The 24,387-nt window shown below is 34.8% G+C and overlaps 1 protein-coding gene across 1 annotated transcript in view; it reads right to left on the bottom strand.

The window, feature by feature from the left end:
• The window catches only part of Diaph3 (diaphanous related formin 3), a 450,161-nt gene that overhangs the window by 207,111 nt on the left and 218,663 nt on the right, over positions 1 to 24,387 (bottom strand). Inside the window, exon 21 of the mRNA XM_070002884.1 lies at positions 1,763 to 2,002. Within this exon, the coding sequence (XP_069858985.1) occupies positions 1,763 to 2,002 (240 nt within the window). The remainder of the gene's footprint in view (positions 1 to 1,762; positions 2,003 to 24,387) is intronic.

Raw genomic sequence — 24,387 nt, 5'->3', positions numbered from 1 at the left:
CTGTATTTCAGGTCAGCAAGCCATGGAGTGTCTCCCCACCTTAACTCTCAAACCCAGGGCTGACCTATAAAACTTTCTGCAGTGGTAGAAATGAGCTATGTCTATGTTGACAAATCAGATACTAAAAACATAGCATGCAGCAGCAGCAATTATGACTAATAAAATTTTAACTTTATTTAAATTTTAATTAAGTTTAAATAGCCATATATGTTTAATGACAACAGTACCTGACAGCACAGCTTGGCTTACTTGCACATTAACTATAGGATTATCTTCCAACCAAGCATCAGATCACATTACCTACTTTGTAGTATAATATGTCTTTAAACAATCAACACACCTAGGATGCCATTCACAGCTGCTAAACATCTACACCACTTTCCAACCCCATCCTGTGCCATATAATGCCAAAGATACTAGATCACTCAAGGGACTCACACATGCCATACCATAAGCCTTCAAAAGCAAACTTCTTTCTCTTGTGGAGAATGGCTTTTTCTCTGTGATATTCCTAGTCCTCACTGAACATCTCTAGAAAACTAGTTGCCCAATAGAAGCTAAACTAGTCTCTACAGCCTAACTCAACAGGTATAACATTTTGAAGACAGCGCCACTGAAACACTCAATCATAATTAGTAGTTTACATGTAGAAAATGTGAGCTCCAACTATGCCATATAAATATTAATCACTACATTAACGCGATGATATGGTAAAGCATCTGCCACAGGACCGCTTCTGAGTAAGTACTTAATGGATATGCATTCTATATTATGTTTCAGGAACTATGTCACCACAAAGGGAACTTGACCAAATACAGAATTCAATAAACACAGGAGAAGAAAAAGATGGAAATTGAAGAAGGGAAAACTCAGAAGGTACAAGTATGAATGAAAGTCTTGGATAGGAAAACTGTTAGAAAATTCATGTAATCACCAGAGAAATAGCTATTCATAAACCATAGCTAAAACCAAACTTTTATTTTCACCTTCCTATATAACTGGTAATGGCAATAATCAAATTTCTTAATCAGAGAGTGCAGAAGTAAGGTTAAGTATAAGAAAAAGCGTTTTTCTGAGGTGTATCTGAGAGAATTTACTGTTAACAGATCAATAAAGCATGTTCCAGTCATTGTTAAAGAGTTCTGTTATAAAAAACACAGAAAATATTGGTTTCAAGTAAATTCAACCTGTGGAAAATCCCAGAAGGTTTAAAAAAAAAAAACTACAAATGTACTCAATTTTCATATCCTCTAAAACTATAGTGAGAAACCTTTTATACTCATCAATGTCATTGGAAGAATAGTTAGTCCTAATATAATTATTTCCCTTTCCTATACAAAGCAATCTTCTTCTCCTTCTAGTCTTAAAAGACAATGCAGAGAAATATTTAATTAAAGATAAAAAATGTAGACAATCCTAAGCAAAATTCAATATATATCATCATTTGCAGATCTCTGAACTAAACAAATATACCTTAAACAATATTTTAATGTTCCGTTTTGTTGCTTTGAGAAAGCACAGGTTTACGAAATAATTTTGTTATTAAACAACTGAAGGATTTGCAGATCAGAGAAAATTAATATTTGGATTTAGTTCAGAGGTTGAGTAAATTAGCTCAGTTCACTCTGGGTTTGAGTTCATGGTTCAGTTCAAGTTCTTGATAATGAGCACATCAAAATAAAAAAATTCAATAATGTAATCAGGGCTGACATTTAAGAGCAAGTGTTCAGGCAAATACGTGTTTTAAGAAAAACAAACTCACTTTACAGAGAGAACTAAGGTTAAATCCGAAGGTTTGAGCATTCCGGGAGCCAGCATTCATGTAGTTTCCCATTAGCAACACAAGTTCCAGCAACTTGCTAAAGCTTTTGCTCTTCTTTATCTCTTCACAGGCACTACTGACAGCCATGATGTCAGGTTTGATGTTGTTCACCTGCTCTTCAAACTGAAGCTTAAAGAGAATAGCAGTGAGCCGTGGCCGTAGTCTCTTCACATTGCTCATCTGATTGAAAAGAAAATAGCAGATTTCCTTTAAAATGCATGGTATACGTTAGTATGGTAGGATTGCAAGTAATCTGGGATGATTTATTGGTATGACAGATCCGAAGAAGCAATATGTCCCCTGAAACTGATGGCAGGAAGAGAGAAGAGAGTTCTGCTTATTTCTGTAAGGAATCCAGAGTCATCCCTCAAAAACACAAAATTAACAATTTAGATGTGCAATGAAAAGAAAGCTTTAATGAAACAGTGATGTCTAATTAAGTAATAAAGTAAACATGATTTTTTAAAAAGGCTGAATTTTAAAAATGTAACAGGATACATAGGCAACAAATTACAAAGCATTCATATCATGATCTTAAATCAACTCTGTTCAGTATTGAAATTCACGAGGTCATGTTTAAAACATATTCAAGAAAGGTCTAAAAAAGGTTTGTTTTCTTCAAATAGCAATTGCTGTCCTCAGAAGCCCTGCTGACTAACAGTATGTGTTAGATAGAGGGAGAGTAAATAGGTCCCAATTTGTGCTAAATTGACTTTCTTCAGAAACACAGAGAGTAGAATGACTCCTGACACATACGAAATTAGCAGAATCAGAGTGAGAAAACATGGGAGTAGCAGGAGAATGAGGTAGTACAAAGCCACATGTCTATCACATGCCATGTAAGTCCTGGTTGGGAATTCTGTATTTCTCTTCTGGGGATGTGGGTAACTGGCTATTTCAGAAAGAACAAAAGGGCTTTGTACAAATGTATAAAAATAGAATAATGATAATTGTGAAGAACTGTTTAAAAAGGGTAAGAAGATGGGAAAAGAAAGTATTACAGGGAGATGATTTGATCAAAAACATTAAATATATATGCATAGAAATAAATTATATATTGTAGTATCTGCAGTTATTTCTTTTTTCCTTAGGTTTATTCCCTTTTGTTGCTTTTTTAAAGTTTCTGTACATTTTGCCTTGTATATTTATCTGATTTGGGGAGGGGAAAGGGAAGCACAGAAATTGTGGGACAAAGGATGAACCAATTCAGCAGTGATACTCACTAGAAACTATGTTGGAAAGGAACTATACAACTGGAGGTAAAAGGGGACAGAAGGGAAAAAAGTAGGAGAAAATCAGGGAGGGGATGACCCTGTTCAGAAAAAAGTGTACTCATGACCTTACTCATGTAATCACCCTCACAATAAATTTTAAATAAAATGTACATGACAATATAAAAAAGAAAGATATTACAATGAATCTCTATAATAAAGGGTAAGGGCTAAAACATAACATTTGTTCTATGAACACAGGGGAGGGAATGACCACTTAGAAGTAGACATAAAGCACACTGAATGTAACTACATATGAATTCCTCCACTGCAAGGAATTTAATGAATTTATTATTTGAGATTTAAATCAGATGGATGACAATATACTAGTTAAATTGTTGAAGTTATGCAAGGAAATATCAGATATAGTTTGAGGCAAGGATGGACACAAACAGTGACTAGACTCGTTCTTATTGTTCACTAACCCAAAAGAAAAAGCTAAAGTACGATGTTATTTGTAGAGTGTCAAATATGATGAAAAAAAAATCAGGTACAGAATTGAATTTGCTCATGGTATAATACTTATTATTTTCAACAACATACAGCTAGGGGAGTAGGTCAGTGTTAGAATGTTTGCCTAACATTCATAAGGTTTTGGGTTCAATACTTATTACTGAGGGCAAAACAAACAAACAAACAAACCCAGAGCAAAATAAAATCTACTAAACAAAAGTTATTTGACACCTTTAAGAAAAATAGAACCTAGCCAACTCATCTAACAAAACTGAGCAATGAAGAATAAACTTTGAGTAGACACTTCTGAGAAAATGGCTTCAAATAGTCTGAATCATTACAGGGACTCAGGCATTTCTTTGGTAAATAATTTAAATATCCAATTTTACCTAGCATTTTCCTCAGCTACATGACATATGTTAATGTTCACATAAGCAAGATACTAAGAAGTCTAATATTACAGAAGTTAGTAAGAATTCATAAGATACTTTAGTGTTCTCAATTCCTTGGCTTCAAAGAATGATTTTAAATTCCCTTATCTACGAATCTCTTTTCTTCCACAGAAGAGTAAAAGGACTGCAAACACAACAAAGACTTTAATATATAATGTTTCATAGAATAAGTCTATGATATTCTTAACAGGGGATCACAATAGTCAAATTTCCAAGAGCACAGGACTATATAATAAAACATATTAAAATGAACTCCGAGAATTGGAAACAAGAGGTTCTTATTATGTCCTGTATGCAGTTATTTCTTTTGTTGTTATTGTTGTTGTTTTAGTTTTCTGTGCCTTTTATCTTGTATGTATGTATATCTGATCCATGGAAGGAAACATCAGGACAAAGGATGAAGTAATGCAACAATAATAGTCACTATTTCCACGATGTTGGAAATTAACTATACAAGTTGGGGAGGGGTAAGAGGGAAGGGTAAATAGGAGAAAATGAAAGAAGGGGTAACAGTATTTAAAAAGAAATGTACTCCTTACTTATATAACTGTAACCCCCCATTCATAACCTTTACAATAATAATATATAAAAACAAGTTTCATAAAATATAAGCAATGTAAAATGATGAAAGACAAGGATGACACTATTAGAAAGTAAATTCTTACTGGACATGAGTTGATCCTTTAAGGCACTTAGTACACAAAGTAGGATTAAAGCAGTTTAACTCTCATAAACTCATTTAATTCTCTGAAAATAGGCATCAAAATAAATTTGCATTTGTGGGCACTGGTTTCATCCATAAACCTTACAAACGGCAAATGTCTATATGCTACATTGGTAACATGAGAAACACTTTGACAGTTAATATGTCCTTTGGAATCATACATACGAAAAAAATGTTTTCATGTCCTTCATAAAATTATAGCCATTCACAAGATATTCTATTTTCACCTGGAGCCCTCATTCAAGATTATGAACTACTTGGCAATTTGCAATAAACACAAGTAAGAATCCTCTAGTTTCCCATGCCACATCTTAGTATTACAAAATATTATTATCTAACATATATTAATGTACTGTTTCATGCACACAGAGGAGAAAAAAATTGCTTAAATGCCTACATTATACCACCCCAAAATATGTTCAAACACTCCTGCTGACAAGCTAACCATATGCAGCTAACATAAAGTAATTAATTTTCCTAGAAAAATATAACCCAGATTTGTATGAGTAATGAGTCTATCTGGCACAAGGGACAAGTACCTTGGAAAGATAAAGTCTATGATGTAATATGAAACAAAGTACTATAAGTTCATAAAAATCCCTGACAAAGCAAAGTCAGCAAAGGTAACCTAGAAACAGAGCTTTGAATGAAACATTTTTCATTTTATGTCCTTTTCATGTGGTTCTTACTTCTAACTTTCAATAAATTAGTGTTTTGACTAATATTAAATAAATGTATTTTAAACAAAACTACTGAGCTGGAATGACTTGACAGGTCACCTGGAACTTATTCCTGCCCTTAGTTTCCTCATTAGTGGTACAATTCTCCCCTAGGTCCAATGGTTGCCCTTCACAAGGAAAAAAAAAATTCAACTACACCTAATGTTTATGATTGTTCATGATCTAAATTTTTTGATCTATCATAAGAGAAGGGTATGGGCTAGGCAGCTGGATCAGTGGTAGAGCGCTTGCCTTGCATTCATGAGGCCCTACGTTCCTTCCTCAGCACCACATAAACAGAAAAAGCTGGAAGAGATGCTGTGGCTCAAGTAATGGAGCGTTAGCCTTGAGCTGAAGAGCTCAGAAACAGTGCCCAGGCCCAGAGTTCAAGCACCACCACTGATGGGGGGCGAGGGGCGGGGGGAGGGCTTAAAAAATCTCATAGTGAAATCAAATTGTATTTCTTCAGATGGAAGCATAGGGTAAAAAGGAAAAAAAATGCCTATGTTTGAAAAATATTTCCTTACCTCACTTCTATCCATATTTTGCTTTCTGTTCCATTCTCAAGAAGTCTAGAAACCTGCTTGGCTGGCAAAGTCTAAACTAAATGCAGAAATCAAGACCAATAGTACTTGAATACTATTCCAAGGACAACAGAAATTTATTTTTAATAAAGAGTGAAGGTTATAGTAAAAACTAGTAATTAGAATGATAGAAGGTAGAATTTCATTTCTATAGAGGAATCTTGTCAGTTTGTTATGAAATGTTATTAATATAAACTCATAACCCCAAATTTATGACAATCAGTTATAATCTGAAGATTAATCTGAAAAAGTGAAAACACTTGTGTCCTTATTATTATTGTTTTTTTTTTGGCGGGGGGGGGGGGGGGGGGGAATTGTAGGGCTTGAACTCTGGGCCTGGGTGCTGTCCCTGAGCTCTTCAGCTCAAGGCTAGTGCTCTACCAATTGAGGCACAGCACCACTTCTGGTGTTCTGGTGGCTAATTGGAGACAAGAATTTCACGGACTTTCCGGTTGGGGCTGGCTTTGAATCACAATCCTAAAATCTCAGCCTCCTAACTAGATAGGACGTGAGCCATTGGCGCCAAGCTGTCCTTACTATTTTTGAAGGCACATATCAGTGGTTCTCACACCTTTCCCATACTACCATCCACAGACATGACAGAATGAATGAGGAAAGTTTAAAAGCAGTAACTGAGGGAAATTTTTATTTCAAAATTTTGCTTGGTAGCAACATATGTGATGGAGGAACAAGGTAAGGTGGATAGAACTGTAGAAAACCAATGAACCAACAAGTACAGACTGGGCCCCACTCGCTGCTATGAGAGGCACAGAAGTTATGGCTGCCTGTGTAGCACATATTGTGTAGGACATAGTACATATTGTGTAGCTCTTCCCATCTGTCTTAAATGGTAAGGAATAGGTTTCCACAAGAAGATGTAATATCCCATAATTGTATCACATGAGGTATTCACATATAATCTTAATTTTAGTCAATTTCCATGGGGTCAAAAAGAATTAACTTGACATGGCACATCACACATATTTGACATTACGCATGGTTGTCCTTGTGGTTTTTTTCCTAACTAAAAGGTTATCTAAAGACAACTTGTTCAAAATGAGGGGCTTTTTTTTTTTTTACTGAACCCCAATCCAGTCTTGCTTCAAATGAAATTTTAGCTCATATTCTATATACTTACCATTATTTCCTAAAGTCAATCATACAACTGACCATTCATTTAATTTTCTAATACCACTGAGTAGATATTTCATGAATACGTAGCTATAAGGAATAATAATATAGGGTTCCAGGAATCTTAAGTGACAGCTTCAAGTCACATAGCTTGTAGAACGTGGACCTCCAGCTAATTTGCTATTAATCAGGCTCTCATAGCACTCAGAGCATCAGTGTGTATGGAAATTAATGCTCACAATTTAAAAACCATCTGGAATCAAACTCCCTGGCTGTATTCTTACAAGAATGATTGTTAATTTCCTTCCAGTGGTTATAAGGTGCCACATGGTAGAGAATGACCCTGTAAGCTCAGCCTGCTACTATGTCAATACTTCTTTCATTTCTTTTTATTAACCCCAACAACTTCCTAACTATGCTAAATTTTAAATAATGTTTCCAGGTCTCTTACAGAGAGATATCCTGTAACAGACTCCACTCCTTGCTCATATTTGTCTACTAGTGAGTTTTTCATTTCTGTGTGGGAGTGGATGATAAATAAGGATGTGAAAAAAATGTGTCTTTATGAAAGACGAGAGAAAATACTTTGTGAAAGTAGCATGATCTAATAGCAGAATGAAGACACTTAGAAAAAAATTTTGAGCTCCATTCTCTAATTATGTGAAAAAATATGTCTATCTTCTACTGTTAGCAGGCCAGTATGTTCATGATCTCCAGAATTCTCAAGAAAAAAATGAAGTTAAATTCATTTGGAAGAAAGGCTTCAAAAAAAAAAAATAGCTATTCAAGTGCCGTATGTTTGAGGAGTACTCAGAATAAAAAAAATGTTTTTTAAAATAAATGTGCTCTTGTGATATTAAAGCTGCTATGCTAAAAATTATTTAAGAAAACCATAAAACATCAAAGTGCATATGGTACAGTTTTTACATGTTTCATAGGAGCAAAGTAAAGCCAAGACTTGTACATTTATACTCTATAAATCTGCCTTCAAAATCTCTTGACTCTTCTGCTCCATCCTATATAATGTTAAACTCTACATTAAAAATTTCAATTTAGTTATTGAACTTTTCAGTTTGAATGATCCCATATGGTAAATGCTTACCATTTTCATTGTACTGAAAAGATTCCTTAATTAAGACTAGGCTTTCCTTTAACTCCCTAAAGATCCTTGCCTTCAGTGCCTTTAGTTCTTTGAACATATACAACACAACCACTTATATTTGTGTAAGTAAAATCTACATAAACTGGGTTATTTCACATCTTACTTATTTTTTATTATATCCCATTTTATTATTCTTAAATTTAATTTGATATTGACCACTGTCATTCATGTTAAGTGTAACCAGTGTGAGTTCTATGGTATTCCTTTGGAGACTGCTTTTTATTAGACAAATCAGAAAGTAGCTGATGATATTCAGTGGTTCAGTGAGTTGGGTTTCACTTTAATACTCTGTCATTGCTAAGTCATGAAAATTAACAAGTGTTTCCCTAGCCCTATTTAGTCTCCAAATTATTTTCCTTTCAGGATTAGTCAGTAGTTGGTGTTTGGTGGGGATGGAGTAGAAGCAGAGTAGATCTTAGATCCTTTACTCTTCTGTGGCCCACACTTAATAGCACATTTTCTTTTGTCTGACTGAATACCACCAGTGGTTATGAGGTGTTAAGAACTATTTTCTAACAGAGGCAGTAGCCCAGTGCATCTTACTAATTCTAAACCTCTAGATGGTTCTGTTCCACACTTAGCCAGCTTATCAGGCAAGTATGGCTGGCTACAGAGCATGAGAACAGTGCAACTGATGAACACAGACTCAAGAGAGACTGACACAGTGCTTACAGAAGAACAGGGTCTTGCTCTGTAGAGGAAGAAAAAGATCTCAGCTGGTTTGCTACCATGAACTTGATCCTTGCCTCCTATTAGCAAAGAAAATCACATCCTCTGCTAAAATTCGCTTATTTTGCTATAACTGAAAACTTTTCAACAGCTCAAAGGCTGGGTGTTTATGACACTCATGATTTTCTCTTTTCACAAAGATGTAGTTTCCATCTTTTGTCTGATCACAGTTGAGTTGTATATTTTTCTGAAGTTTAATCATTGTGTATAGTATATGTATATTTGTTTAAGTTATTCTTAATTATTTTTAGTTTTTCCATGTTACTAGAAATTGAATTTTTTAATATTTTGTAAAATTTCAGCTATTAAAATATTTAAGGTATGCTGGCTTAGCCACTTCCTTACATTTTGTAATCTCACCTCCTTCCCACTACGGTGTGTGTGTGTGTGTGTGTGTGTGTGTGTGTGTGTGTGTGTGTGTGTGTGTGTGTGTGTGTGTGTGTGTGTGTGTGTGTGTGTGTGTGTGTGTGTGTGTGTGTGTGTGTGTGTGTGTGTGTGTGTGTGTGTGTGTGTGTGTGTGTGTGTGTGTGTACAGATACCCACAAACTTTTCCCTTCCCATATGTTACTTGTTTGATATAATTAGTAATAAACACACACACACACATCTAGGAGAAAATGCTTTGTAAACACAGGGAAGCATTTTACACATATATAAAAAATTGATATATAGTCATCAAACTTTACATCTGCATGATTAGCATATTCAACAGAATGCACATTGCAGTATGAACTCAATTTTATTAAAACTAAACCCTAGAGACTGCTCCAGGAATAATGGGGCCTCCGAGGGTGTGGCATAAGAATGTAAATAAACCTGAGATATCTGTAATAATTAAAACACAAGTCACAACTGGAAGAATTGACAGTAATTTAGTACTTTAAGCACAGATTCATCTTTTCCATTCTGTTTCTCAAGTAGATTTCAAGAATATATGTAGACATAGGTAGTGAGATTTTCACAGTTTGAAAAATGCTTCCCAGGCACTAGATGATAGATCTAAAAAAGCAACTTTAAAACAATGCTGTTTGCAAAGTGATGAATCATTAGAGACCTTTTTGCTCATAGCTACAAAGCACTCTAGGCTTTATTTCAAATGAATGATGCATGGCTAGTAATTAGTATGTGACTGTAATGATGCTTTGTTTTGTTTTGTTTTCCTAAATGAAACAAATTAAACAGATTGTGCCATAAAATTTCAATACTACAATACTACATCGATGGTCTAACTAGAAAGCATCATGCTTCCATATCAAAAATGATAAAACAGAAAATATAACCATTAAAAAGCCAGGTGCTGGTGGCTCACAACTATAATCCTAGTTATTCAGAAGGGTTATTCTAAGGGTCACTGTTCAAAGCCAGCCCTAGCAGGAAAGTCCATGAGACTCTTGTCTTTAATAAATTACAAAAAGAAAAAAGAAAAGAAAGAGAGAGAAAGGGAGAGAGAGAGAGAGAGAGTGAGAGAGAGAGAGAGAGGAAGACAGAGAGAGACAGAGAGAGACAGAGAGAGAGAGAGAGAGAGAGAGAGAGAGAACTGGAGCTATGGCCCAAGTGGCAGAACACTAGCCTTAAATAAAAGCAGCTTGGGGACAGCAAGCCTTGAGTTCAGGCCCCAGCACTGGCAAATAAATAACTAAAAATTAAAGTTTAAAAACCAAACCACACAATTCTATTATAGACTCAAATGCCCCACTTTCTAGCTACCTGCATGAAAAATTTTAAATCACAAAGCTTAACAAACAAGTGGAAATTAATATGATATGAATAAACACTAAAAATAAAATTTTATGCATACAAGTATTTTTTTTATTTTTATAGTAAGAACTCACTAGCTGCTCTTTGGAAATGTATAGCATTTTCAAAATGTGCAGCACAGGACCTGAAAATAATCAACAAATGGCCAGTACAAAAATAGACATGGTTATGATGAAAAGCACAGTGCTGTTTTTCTTGAGGTTCCTTCTTTTCCCAACAATAGTGTCCTAAGATTTAAGTTCCCGGTATATTCTACTTTAAGTTTGGTTTTCTACTGGCATCTCATTACCACCGATTAAACAAATATACTAGAAGCACAATAACCCCTTCCTGTTTTTTTAAAAATTTCTCTAAACAAAGGTATTGAGAAATCATTAAAATGCTTATAAATGTGATACTCCCCCTTCAAGAGTCACTTTGGCTAACGCCTGTGAACTTGCAAGCAGTTAATTACATGTTCAAGATTGATCAGTGGATGAGGTAAAGGTATAATTCCTGAGGTGTAATTCCAACCAGAGGACCCATTTATCTGTGTGTTCAAAAGCTAGTACTGTTGGTAAATATTCAAGTTGGTGCCATTTTGAGAAGACAGAGTCAGGGCTACTATTAGTAATTCAGGAGAAGTACCCTGTGCTAACTTATTAGCTTATTGAAGTAAAAAGGGCCTTTTCTTACAATATTTGTTAACCAGCTCATCCTTTCAAATAGCTACCCAACATAGTTTAAATGACCAATCTTTTGCCTGTGACTTTGTCTATGCCAATTTACAAAATATTCTCTTTTGTCACAATATTAGAGTCAAAGGAGCTTCTGAATTATTCCAAATACAAACCTATTGACAATGACACTTGGCCGTGCTTCTTAATCTTGAATGGTTTATACTATTTCTACATTGGGACAAATAACATTCACTGAAGGATCTCAAAAAACAAATCATCGGTTGTTCAGAAATTTGACTAGTGTTTGGGTTCTTGACTTAGCTTCCATGATGACTTTTAGGGAGGACTCAAAGCTCTGTGCTAGATTTCCATGAAACTTCATTGTCTGTCAGTAATGAAGTATGCCCACTGCCTTGTGATGATGTGAGGTATAGGATCTGGGGCTCACAATTTAAGTACCATGGGGCAAGTAGGAAGATGCTAAGACATGAGGAAGCGAAAAGGAAAACAGCTGAGGCTAAGACAGAATGTGGCAATCTGGCTACTGACATAGACATAAGGAAGAATGAAACTGAAAAAACACATAGATAAACCTGAATTTTAAGGAGATTAAATTGATGGGAAATGTAGTCTCTAACTTGGCATACACAGCCAACAGTAAAACCGATGGATAATTCCAAAGGGGGATATAAGAATTCAGAGTAAGAAGAAAGTAGTCAAAACCACAGTGGCCATACGTTCTTCCTAGGGAGAAAGAAGGAGTGAGGCTCTGAAAGCACATAACAGTATAAGAAATGACATCACCTAGACAACTGAGTAACGAAAGAAAACAATGCCCAGAAGCTCAACTAAGTTTTCTTTTAGTTAAGATTCAAAATACAGAATGTTTCTTTCTTTTAATTTTGGATCAGAACTTAGATAAAAACATGAAGATAGTTGCAGAGAAATTCATAATACAAAGCTGTTAGAAACATAAATTCATTTTACTATAGAGCCATTAAATTGACCTGAATGATTTGCGAATTAATGGTGGACACTGGATCCAAAGGGAGTTACTTACATAGGGAACATTTATGAAATAATATAAAAACTCTATGGCCCACAGCATAAAACTTCAGTAATACTATATAGCATAGTACAAAAAGGAGGAGACATGTATCATAACATCAATGAACATAAAAATGAAAGGAGACCAGGCTAATCAGTTTCAGTAGAAAGTCACAAAGCATGAGACCCTAAAGACTCTTAAGTCTTGACTAAGTTAATGTATAAATGTAAGTCAATGTCATTTATAGATGATACAGTTCAAGCACACAAAAATGTCCTACAGATAAGAATTTGGGCAAATTTTTAGATTTTCCTAATGGAGAGAAGGCTGGGCAAATACACCAAGTCAAGTAAGTTGAAAGTGGTGATGCTGGTGGTATATAACCTAACGTTACCATTTTACAAAAGAGGAAAATGTCGTTAAGATATTCCATATCCCCTCCGCTAAGTAGAGATAATATCTGGACTTGGATACAAAATTGGCATCCCTGGAAAAGAAAGAAAAATGGCAACAATAATGGATAATAGCTGAGCTGCAGGATAGGAAACTTGACCCAATGTTAGAGGAAAGAAAATAAACACATCCATCCTTTCAAAAGACCGAAGTCTGGTATGGAAGATAAGGATGTTTAATGAAACACACAATTCAATTCAAAATAAAAACATAAGCAAAGCAAAGAACAAGGGTGAAGGAGAAGGAGAACTCAGATAAGTACTAGAATTAACTCAATAAATATAGGGCCAAAGCAGCAGAAGCTCTGTTCCAGAAGCAACAGGTAAATCAAAATAAAAGTATGCAGTTCATTCTGCATACTCTGACATTCTCAAGTGCTCAGTTCCAGAGGGCAAATTTTATTGTGAACCTGAAGATAGAAAATGAGGAAAATCCTTAAGGGAAGTCAGTGGTAAGAGGTCAAGAGCTATTCAACATTTCTGGCCATAAAATAAATACAAATCAAAACAACATTGAGATTCAACCACACCACAGTTAGAATGGCTATTATCAAGAAAACAAACCATAACAGAAGCTGGCTAGGATGAGGCCACAAGGGAATACTTCTACACTGTTGGTAGGAATGTAAACTTATTCAGTATGGATGTTCCTCAAAAAACTAAGCATAGAGCTACCCTATGACCCACCAATCCAACTCCTGGGCATTTACCCAATTGACCATAAACAAAGCCATACTAAAGCTACCAGCACAACCAAATTCATTGCAAAATTGTTTACCATAGACAAGATATGGAATCAACCCAGATGTCCCTCAGTGGACAAATGAATAAAAAAATGTAGCATATATACACAATGGAATTCTATTCTTCTATCAGAAAGAATAACATTGCCCCATGTGTAAGGAAATGGAAAGACTCAGAAAAAATTATATTAAGCAAAGTAAGCCAGACCCAAACAAACATAGGTTGCATGGGTTCCCTCATTTGTAATAAACAGACTGTGCCTATGGATAGTAAAAAACAAAAAACTGTACTTGGACATGATAATTTAAACACGACCTTTACAATTAAAAAAAAAAAAAGAATAGTAATCAAATAAGGCAGTTCACCTTATCAGGCTCCTTAAGGGAGGAACAGAAGATCCCATTCCTGACTTTCTAAAGAAAGACCACTGTTGGTTATTTTGTTTCTACCAAGAAAAGCTACAAGACTGATCCTGAGCAAAAATATCATATATGTCAAAACCTACTTTCACAGTGGTTCAGCAGTGAGTCACAACAGATGAGATGAAAAGAACTCCAAATGCAAGTATTACGGCAACAGCAAATACTAGTAAGCACAATATATAAATTACATTTCTCTGCTGTTCTAAATCGTACCAGAACCGTAATATATATTTTAAACAAAGAAAATGAAACTGAAGGGTCCTTAGAACTTGTCTCATCTCATAGAGAATACATGCAAAATTCAGAGTTCAAACCCATCTCTATCTAATCAGAATAGAAAAGCAATAAAGGATGGCTGGAGGTAGTTAGAACACCAAAACAAGGCTATTTTATGCCAGATTCAACAGTAGAAAGATTTGTTAGGCAAGCCTCCCTAAGCATTAAACTAAATATTTTGAATCTTTCATTATTTAAAATAAATCATAAGGTATCAGAAAAATGTACTAATTCTTTCATTGCACATTTACTGGGTGCTAATTATATACCAGATATTATTAAAGATAATATGATTTCATTAGTGATTCTGACAGAATGATTTGTGGCTTCATGGTGAGCCCATTGGTAGACTAATAGATAGGCAAGTGGACAGAACTTCTAAACACACTTATTAATAAGAAGACAAGAAATACTAAGGAGAAAAAAATGGCAGAGACAAGGGGAAAAAAGTGCAATGAGCTAAAGAACAGAGCACCACCAATAGGGCATTCAAAGAAGATCTCAATAAACTAAAGAACATGAGAGATGAAGGCCCAAAGAGAAGAAACAACAAGAATGTGATGTGTATGTTTGACAATCACACCCTAAGAATGCATCTGGCACGTCTCAGAAACAGTACAAGGGATGATATTAAAGATGACTTGGGCAAAGGAGGAAACACAGGTAGGTATAGATTATGTACAGCATTATAGCCTACTCTGCAGTAGGAAGCCATTTTAGGGCTATATATAGGTACAAATGGAACATTAGCTGAGACTAATTGCAAGATGCAATGTAAAGAAGAGACTGTGTTAAGGCTGGAAGCAGTGACAAGGGTTATAATCTCAGCTATATAGTAGATATCAGGTAGATTATACTTCCAAGGACCATTGGTGGAAAAAATGAGACCATATTTGAAAAAATAACATAAAGCAAAAGAGAACTAGATGTATGTCTCAAGTAGTAAGAGAGCCCACCAAGTACAAAGCCCTGACTTAAAATGCCTAATTTAAAAATAGGTCATTGAGAAAAATTGAGACAGATGTTTCTAAAAAATGGCAAATACTTCTACCCATTGTTCATGCATATGATATAAAACAAAAACAAATTTTTATACATTTTTTGTAACTAAAAAGGGGAGATATTAATAGGTCAGAGTTAAAATTTCAAACTCTTGGAGAAACTTACTCCTGTTAGCAACTCAAAGAAATAGCATACTATTCAGATCATGCTGTGTTTTTAGTAGTTCTAATAAATTAAAAATTGTAGAGTTATTTCATACAACTGACATTCTACTAATTTCAAGGGAACAGGGGTAACAAAAGCTCACAGAGAATTCATTCAGTGCTCAATGCCACAAATCCTCCCACTCTGAAAAGAACCAAATTGGCAGTATGTGAGTGATCCTTTTCCACTTAATAGCAAGATTTGATATTATTATTTTGATGTAGACTTCAAGTAAATGAACTCAATCCTTTGACTAAATAAGAGTTTCAATCAAAGAGCATACCTGTACATTTTGGCACTTTAGTTCATGATGCAAATGCTATATATTTAACTATTGTGATGGATTAGAAACTGTCCCACTTTCTTTCACTGCAGAATGAGGACTAAGAGGCAAAAGTATTTTTTCTTTCTTTCCAGACAGTCTCATAACCACTAGATTCTTTCCCAAAATCCCTCATGAGCTACATACTCTAAGGAAGCCAAATCGCCCTCTCATCCCAACTCATACTTCGATTTTGAAACTAACTGCAATAGTGTCATATTATCAAATCAGCTTGCACAATTCCCTAGATCAGGGATTGCACTTTTCCTCAGAGAGGTGGTAACCAGCAGCAAACAAAACTTTGCTGCTGATGAGCCCTTCTCCAGGGAAAAGCCCCAGAAAAACAGGAAGGTATGCATATTTTGCCTTGCCCTTCACTGACTCATATTGCTACTTTTCGAATTTACTTTCTTAGAGATCTCACACAGTCCCTTAGCAATTTAAGGGCCACCTGTATGCTACTAGCTCCAAAATTTTCACCTCTTGCTCTGAATTCCTAGGTTATACCCCAAGTGAATACAATGTATGTCCACTTGGATGTCTATAGACACCTCTATGTGATTGTTTTCTCCCAGAATCTGTTCTTTAGGCAAGCCTTTCTTTTGCCTCTTATAGATGGGAACTCTTCTACTTGCATACATGAACTACCACCTGGAGGGCTATCCTAGATTCCTTTTACATCCTAATTTGGTCTTAAAAAACCCTCTCCCCAAGAATTGGACTTCTCACCAGTGACAATGCCATAGAGCCTTGTCAAGGAATCACAGATTCACACCTTACAATGAGATCACTGAAACAGCATGTTAACTGATCATTGGCTTCAATTATCTTCCCCACCTCACAATCTGTTTCCTTACTCTGCTGCCAGAACAATAATCCTAAAGCATCAATCTGATCATTTGAATCCTTTGTGTTAAAAACTCACCAACAGTTTTTCTTAGAAGAAAATCCAGCAGCTTGACACTATGGCCTGTCTAATGGCATCACCTACCACCTACTGGTGGTTTCTAATGCTTATTTCTTCAAAATAAACATGTATCTTTCTGAAGTTATTCAGGCTTCTGTTGAAAAATTACCTCCTCATGAAGGCCTTCAGAGTCACCCTAGTCAAAGCTAGTTACACATACACTATACTGCTTTCATTCATCTATTTCTTTAGAGCATATACTACTTTCTGATACATTACATTTTGATTTATGTACATTTTGTCACTATGCCAAACTAAAAGATAAGAATTAAGAGATGGGCTCATTGAAAAAAAATCATAGCCTAAAGACATTTCTAGCATACAGATGATCGATAAATACATATCAAATAAATAAAAGATGAACTGATGATGTACAATCAAGGAGGCAAGGTATTAACATACACAATATCAGATAGATAATAGTGTAAATAGTACAAGTGCCAACATAACCTCAAGGTTATTTCCTCCAGGAAACAGAGATCCTTGTTATAACTAGAGAAAACATGTTGCTATTAGAAGCTACTTCTTCAGAATCATCAAAGGAGAGCTCAACTTAATATGAGGAAAGTTTATAATGAATCCAATCTACCAGTAGTGAAAGTAGTGAAAACTTAGAACCATTAAAACCTTCTAATACTCTGTGAATGGTATCTTATACATTACTTACATATGATACATATTATATATATATATATATCTTTTCTGTGATATACCTTGTATATGTTATTTTGAGCTATTAAATATACAAAGACAAAAGAAATATAACCTTTTATGACTCTTGTTAACATGGGACTCTACAGTGTCACATGTTCAAAGAATTAGGAAAACATCTGATCTTCAGAGAGAAAAATAAGAATAAGGTAAAAAATATCTTTCAGCTGACAGCTGATTTTAACTACTTAAATCCAAAACATATCAGTTGAATTAAAAGTTCAGTTAGCACTGTCTTAACTTGGGTGGTTGCATAAGATGGAAGGTAGAAACCAGATCAAAAGAAAAATTATAGAATGATTAAATGTCTGACTAATTTAAGCTAAAAATCAATTAATAATTCAAAGCACACTAAACTAATAAGCCTTAAACTAGGTGAGGGAAAACCCACCTACACTAGTGGGCTTACATTAAGTTCTAGATCCTTTGAGAAGCATTTCAAGAATGCTTCCAACTAGGAGTTAGAGATTGGGAGGATAATGGTTCAGTTAAGTCCAGTCAAAAAGTTCAAGAAACTCTATACCAATCAATAGCAAGATATGGCAACCCTATGCTTCTCACCTTAGCTTTCTGAGAAGCTGCAAATTGCAGAATCAGAGTTCCAGGCCAAGCCAGGAAGAAAAGTTTACAAGACCGCTATATTTCTATCTAAAAAGTCAATCTTTGATAGCATGTGCCTCTAATCACAGCTGTAGTGAAAAAGAATAAACAGGAGTATTATGGTCCTAACTAATCTAAACAAATGTGAAAATCTATCTAAAAACTAGACATAGCAAAAGGGGCTCAAGGGCTTAAACACTTGACTAGCAAACATGAAAATCTGAGTAAATAATCCTAGTTGTGCCTATCATACCCAGAAAAGAATAAAGAATAGAATACTGGATGCTAAAAGCTGTAACTGAAATGCAAGTCTAAAGAGGATGGTAGACTTAATGGCAGACTGGACTTTGTATTCATAGCAAAACTCTGTCTCAACACATTTCAAAGTCTTGAACTATTTCCTAAAAAACAAAAAATAAAATAAACAAATAATAAATTAAAATAAAGACAAATTTTATAAGTTTACAACAGAATGTGATTTGTGCAAATTAATCATGTCAATGTATTGAACATAGAGAATAATGTAATAAAGGCAGGTCCATTACTGCCCCTAGGGTGAGCAGAACAAAAGTTCACCATAGATATTCACATCTGAATCCTCAATGCTTTTGAGTATGTTGCCTTGTCAAGACCTGATAGAAGTGATACTCTTAAAAAAGGGAAGTGGCTACTTTAAATTAGATAGGAAAGTCCAAAATAATCTTTTTAGAAGGAAGCAGGGGACCAGAGGAGGAGCTGTAAAGACAATAGTAGATGCATAAGTGATGCTGGCAATGAGACAGGAAGGTGGCAGCGTCTAGAAGCTGGCAAAGCCCAGGAAACAACTCCTCATTCTCTTAGAGCCCTCAATGGGAATGTAACTGTGCTAATCCACTCTAGACTTTTCATCTCTATCCAGAGTAAAAACATAAGAAGCATAAGTTGTTTGAAGTCACTAAGTTTGTGGTGGAAAATAAGAAACGAACTCTTGTTTCATAAAGAAAGAAAGATGTGGGAAAATGATCATATAGCAAGTGAGAGGCAAATCCAAGACTAAAACCTGGGCCATGTTCATACCTATTATATTACCACTAAATACATACACACAGGTGTTTGCAGGATTATTTTTCAACAGAACATTAAGTGGAGGGCACGTAATCATCCTAAATTAAGAGCATAATTATCAAAGAAAAGGTCACAGTATGAGTTAGGAAATGGTATTCAAAAATTTAAAAACAGTACAATATGAAAAAAACTCACAGACACCAGTAAACATAAGCAAGTAGAACTGTTGGGAATGACAATATGTGTGAAATAAAGTTGGGTGGTGAAAAGCAAGGGACAGTCCATTTTATTCAATATATTTTTTGGATATTTTCCACGAGTATTATGGTATATTTTTAAAGAGGGAATTTTTAATGCAAAGAGATGTACATGAACTTCCTGAAACATTTCTTTTCACTTAAAAAATAAAAATAATAAAAAAGAGGCTCAAAGGCACAAAGTTTAAAAGCCCTGCCCTACAGTGACACCAAATGGTAACAGATCAAAGTACAGTACAGGAATAGGACATTTGCTCCATTCAATCATCCTATAAACATATGATTCCCTTTTAAGAACAGGCAGATTAGCAGAATTAAATGATATGAAGACAAATACTTTAAAAACCTACAATTTTTAATCAGAGAACAGTCTAGTATATCAAGCTTCAAATGCAAATTTTTAGGCCTCCTTCCAATCTTCAGCTAATCTTTTGATCCCATTGAATATTTACATAAATCATTTCTCATGCAGTTAAAAACATTCTCCTGTAAACACAGTCACTTTACCTACTGGCTTATTGATCAAAGACCCAGGCAAATATTAAGATGCAGTTATTCAAATAACCTGGAGCCAGGTGTTACTCCATGGAAACCAGTTGGTAAGCAGGAAATATTTTGCTGGGAATGGATGAGAGGCATGGGGAATGAAACAGGAAAGAAGAAATCTGAGAGAAGATATATCTGACTTATTAGTGACTGTTTTGTAGGAAATACATTTACATTTTTTCAGTTGGAAGCCGCTACAGGTGAGCAGAACAGGAAGACAACATCACAAATATAAACTAATTTTGTAATAAGATTTTTTTAAACTTGACTGTCTAGCTAAGAAGAATATTTCAAATTAAGGGTATCAGTCAATATTTGGTGTTCTCTACCAGAGTCTAAACCAACAAATACAGCACGTAAATTTGTCTTACTCATTACAACTCAATACAAAACCTTACAAATATGAGTCAGCAACCAGACGATTCTAAAATGTTATTTGGCGATAACTTTTAGTGTCTTAGCATTAAATGATAGCTAGTTCAGAATTTTTTCATTTGTTATTTTCCATATATCAAAATCTCCTAGAAAACAGATAGCATGTAAATAGCTGGATGACAGTGGTTTATGCCTGTAATCCTAGCTACTCAGGAGGCTGAGATCTGAGGTTCACAGTTTGAAGCCAGCCAGGGGAAGAAAAGTTCCCATGAGATTATTTACAATTAACCACTCAAAAACCAGAAGTAGCACTGTGGCTCAAGAGGTAGAGTGCTAACCTTGAGCACAAAAAGGCTCAGGAACAGTGTCCAGGCCTTGAGTTCAAGCCCCTAAACCGATCAAAAGCAAATGTAAATAATGTAAATATCAGCTACAAAAGTAAGTAGAAAATATTAATCAGCTATAAAGCTCTGAATCAATCTTACTGGATATTAATTCCATATTTCAAATGATAATGACATAAAAATGACAAATGTTTTGGGTAGTGAATATGCTTACTACTTGAATTTGTACATACATATCAAAACATCACATAGGGCAGCAGTACTATGTACAATTATGTGTCAATCAAAAAATAAAATTAATACTAGCCAGAGTCAGAGATTTTGGTTTGAGACCACCCCAGGCATACAAGTTTGTGTGACTCTATCTTACTCAATAGGAACAGGCCTGTTATTCCAGTTGTAAGGTAAGTAGAATGGATAAGCACAGAGCATACTTGACATATCTACAGACACAGGGGGCTGGGAAAGTGGCTCAGTGGTAGAGTGCTTGCCTTGCATGCCTGAGGCCCTGGGTTCGATTCCTCAGCACCACATAAACAAAAAGAAAAAAGCCGGAAGTGGCACTGTGGCTCAAGTGGTAGAGTGCTAGCCTTGAGCTGAAGAGCTGAGGGACAGCACCCAGGCCCAGAGTTCAGGCCCCACGACCGGACCCCCCCCCCAAAATATATAGAGAGAGACACAGGGAAACATGAGTAAGCAGATCACACTTCAGGCCAACTTGGGCATAAAGCAAGATTTTATCTCAAAAGTAACTCAGCCACAAAAGGGCTGAAGGTTTGACTAAAGTAAAAATGAAAGAGTACTTCACAAGTATAAAACCCTGAGTTGAATTTAATCCAAAATTGTTTTATTTCTTCAAATTAAAGCATAAAATTAACCTTAAAATTTTAGAATTAAGAATGTAACTCAGTGATCTAGCTTAATATGTGTCCCACGCTGGGATCAAGCTCAAGCAACATCAAAAATGTTTTGTTTTGTTTTGTTTTTTGGTTGGTCATGGGCTTGAACTCTGGGCCTGGGGGCTGCCCCTCAGCTCTTTAGCTCAAGGCTAGCACTCTACCACTTGAGCCACATTGCTATTTCTGGTTTTCTGGTCGTTTATTAGAGATAAGAGTCTCACAGACTTTCCTGCCCAGGCTGGCTTTGAACCACAATCCTCAGATCTCAGCCTCCTGAGTAGCTAGGACTACAGGTGTGAGCCACTGGTGCCTGGCTGATTTCACTTTTTTAATGAAAAAAGTTACTGCAATAAGTTCCATCACATCACAGTATACCACACACTATGGTGTATATAGAACACATCGAAAGAGGTTCAAAATCAAAGGGCCCATATCTACTCATAAAAATGATGAGGGCTAATTAGTTTGGGAAGGTATCTTAGAATTCAGATTAAGTAGAAATATCAGTTGGACAACTATACTATTAGTGTAAAAATATCCATATCTATTACACATACTTTAAAATTGAGTTCGAAAAACATAGTATCAGCATTAAAGCTTTTTTTTCCAATTCAAGTGAGAATTAAATGCAGATATGAAAATGGATGAAATTTGGAGAAACCAAGTGGTTTAGTGATTGAAAGAAATCTTCAAGGACATATAATTTAGTGGAAATTTATATATATATATATATATAAATATATGCATATATGTCTATATATTTCAAATAGCAATAGATATTATACTAATATTAGCAAAAAGATCAAGATGAGATTACAAGTGCTATTTCTGATAAATCCATATATCATACTTGAAGCACATGGAGCCCTGGAAAGTTGTAACCACAAAAAAATAAAAACTTTCCTAACTCTTTATATTATTTTTCAAACATTCTAATGGGTCTTTAACTGATATTGGTTACTACTATTTTGGATGCATTATTCATGAGCACTTCCTTTCAATCAAAGACAAGATAATACAAAGTAACATCCATGTCTTGATATCTTGTTATCTTATTTTATTGTTTTACATATACTTGTAGCTAATCAAAATTTGTTATGAAATATGAGCAACTTCAGTGAATCAGTACATCATCCCAAGGTTGGGTGTATACTTAAGTAGAACACATTATTTTTTTTTCTGAGAGATCTGTAATTGGTCTCAATCAAGTTAATTATTTACCTTAATCGTATAAGAGGAAAAAGTTAAACTCACTGTCAAGTAACAACTAGGTTTTTAAGCAACTTTCATAAACCTGAGAATGCAAGAAATCCCAATAAGTCTACAGAAGCTGAAGCTGAAATAGAGCTGAGGGCACAGGTATCCACGATGAAAAATAAAGGAAAAATCAAGTGGTAACCCTATCATGGACTATAGCACTTAGAACTTAGTCTTCTAATTTTATTTTGTTTGGTAACTGTGACTCCCTTTTGATTTGTTTCAGAAAGAAATCAGTTAGTACTTTATATCTAGACTATTTTTTTTTAATGTGGGTGTTTAAGGCATGATAAAAGTCTTATAGGAAGGTAAAGTTCAGGTCACCTAAAATTAAATGCCCATCATTCAGACAAACAACTTTTAGGAAGTCATTACTAAAAACTAAAACATTATATTATGGGAATATTATAAAGTACCTATGGCAATGAAGTCAACCTCTTAACATCATCAGATTATTAATAACTATGTTATTAATACAATGTTAATATGTTAGAAACAATGCTACTTAATAAGTCGGCAAAAGTAAAATGTAACCAAGTAACAAAACTGAAATAGCAAAACTATCCTATGGTTCCACACATTTTGCACAATATACTTTTGCTAAATTATAAGGGATTGTTTGGCACTTTAAAAAGGCCTATCTTTCTGGAGAGATGGGGAAGAACAGTATGATGGATGGAAAGGAGTTGAAAAGTTGGGGAGCCAGACAAGGAATGATTTAAAGATAAAGTAACAAAATATATAAAGATCTCCCTTTTTATTAACACTAGTTGCTAATTCTACATCTCCTTGAACTTAAAACATGTTTAAGAACATTCATAATCAGTAAATGACGAACATTGTTCATACTAAGCATTGTTTTTTACGTATTATATCACGTTTGTAGTTAGCTGTGGCCTACTGTGCAATATGTAAATGAAGGTCAGGTATGAAAAGGTATGTCCTGAAATGGAAATGGTCCATCTCTATATTCAAGTTCAAACTGTAACCTCAAGCTTAAGATTCTGGGAACACAGCTTTTCAACTTTGAAGTCTTAAACTGCTCATAAATCCCAGCTTTTTAGTTATGAATTATATATGTTTTTTAAAGAGGATATAACAAGTATTTTTTACAAACTACAACTACAAGATCTTTTAATCTCAATCATTTAAGAATGACAAGAACACAGGAATTGGTTTAAAACTTTTCCATGACGATACGCAACACATTAAGTGACTTGTTAAATAAACATGTTCGTATAACCTTGCAAGTGTTTCAAATTTAATGCAAATTGGAAAAAATTTAAATTCTATTTTACATATTATTTTAACTAAGAATTCAAAAGAAATGGAAAAAAGTCGCACTAGAACCTGTGGTAAAAGATATAATAAAATTCTCCTTTGTTCCCCTATTTTTACATTGATTTATCTTTCTATTGATACTCTACTTGACAGCAAGTAGAAAGGTAAAGTG

This window comes from Dipodomys merriami, unplaced genomic scaffold (genome assembly GCF_024711535.1).
Source record: "Dipodomys merriami isolate MVZ:Mamm:240054 unplaced genomic scaffold, mDipMer1.0.p SCAF_6, whole genome shotgun sequence".
NCBI lineage: Eukaryota > Metazoa > Chordata > Mammalia > Rodentia > Heteromyidae > Dipodomys > Dipodomys merriami.
Note: the sequence above shows the minus strand (reverse complement) of the source record. Positions and strands in the feature narration are given on the sequence as shown.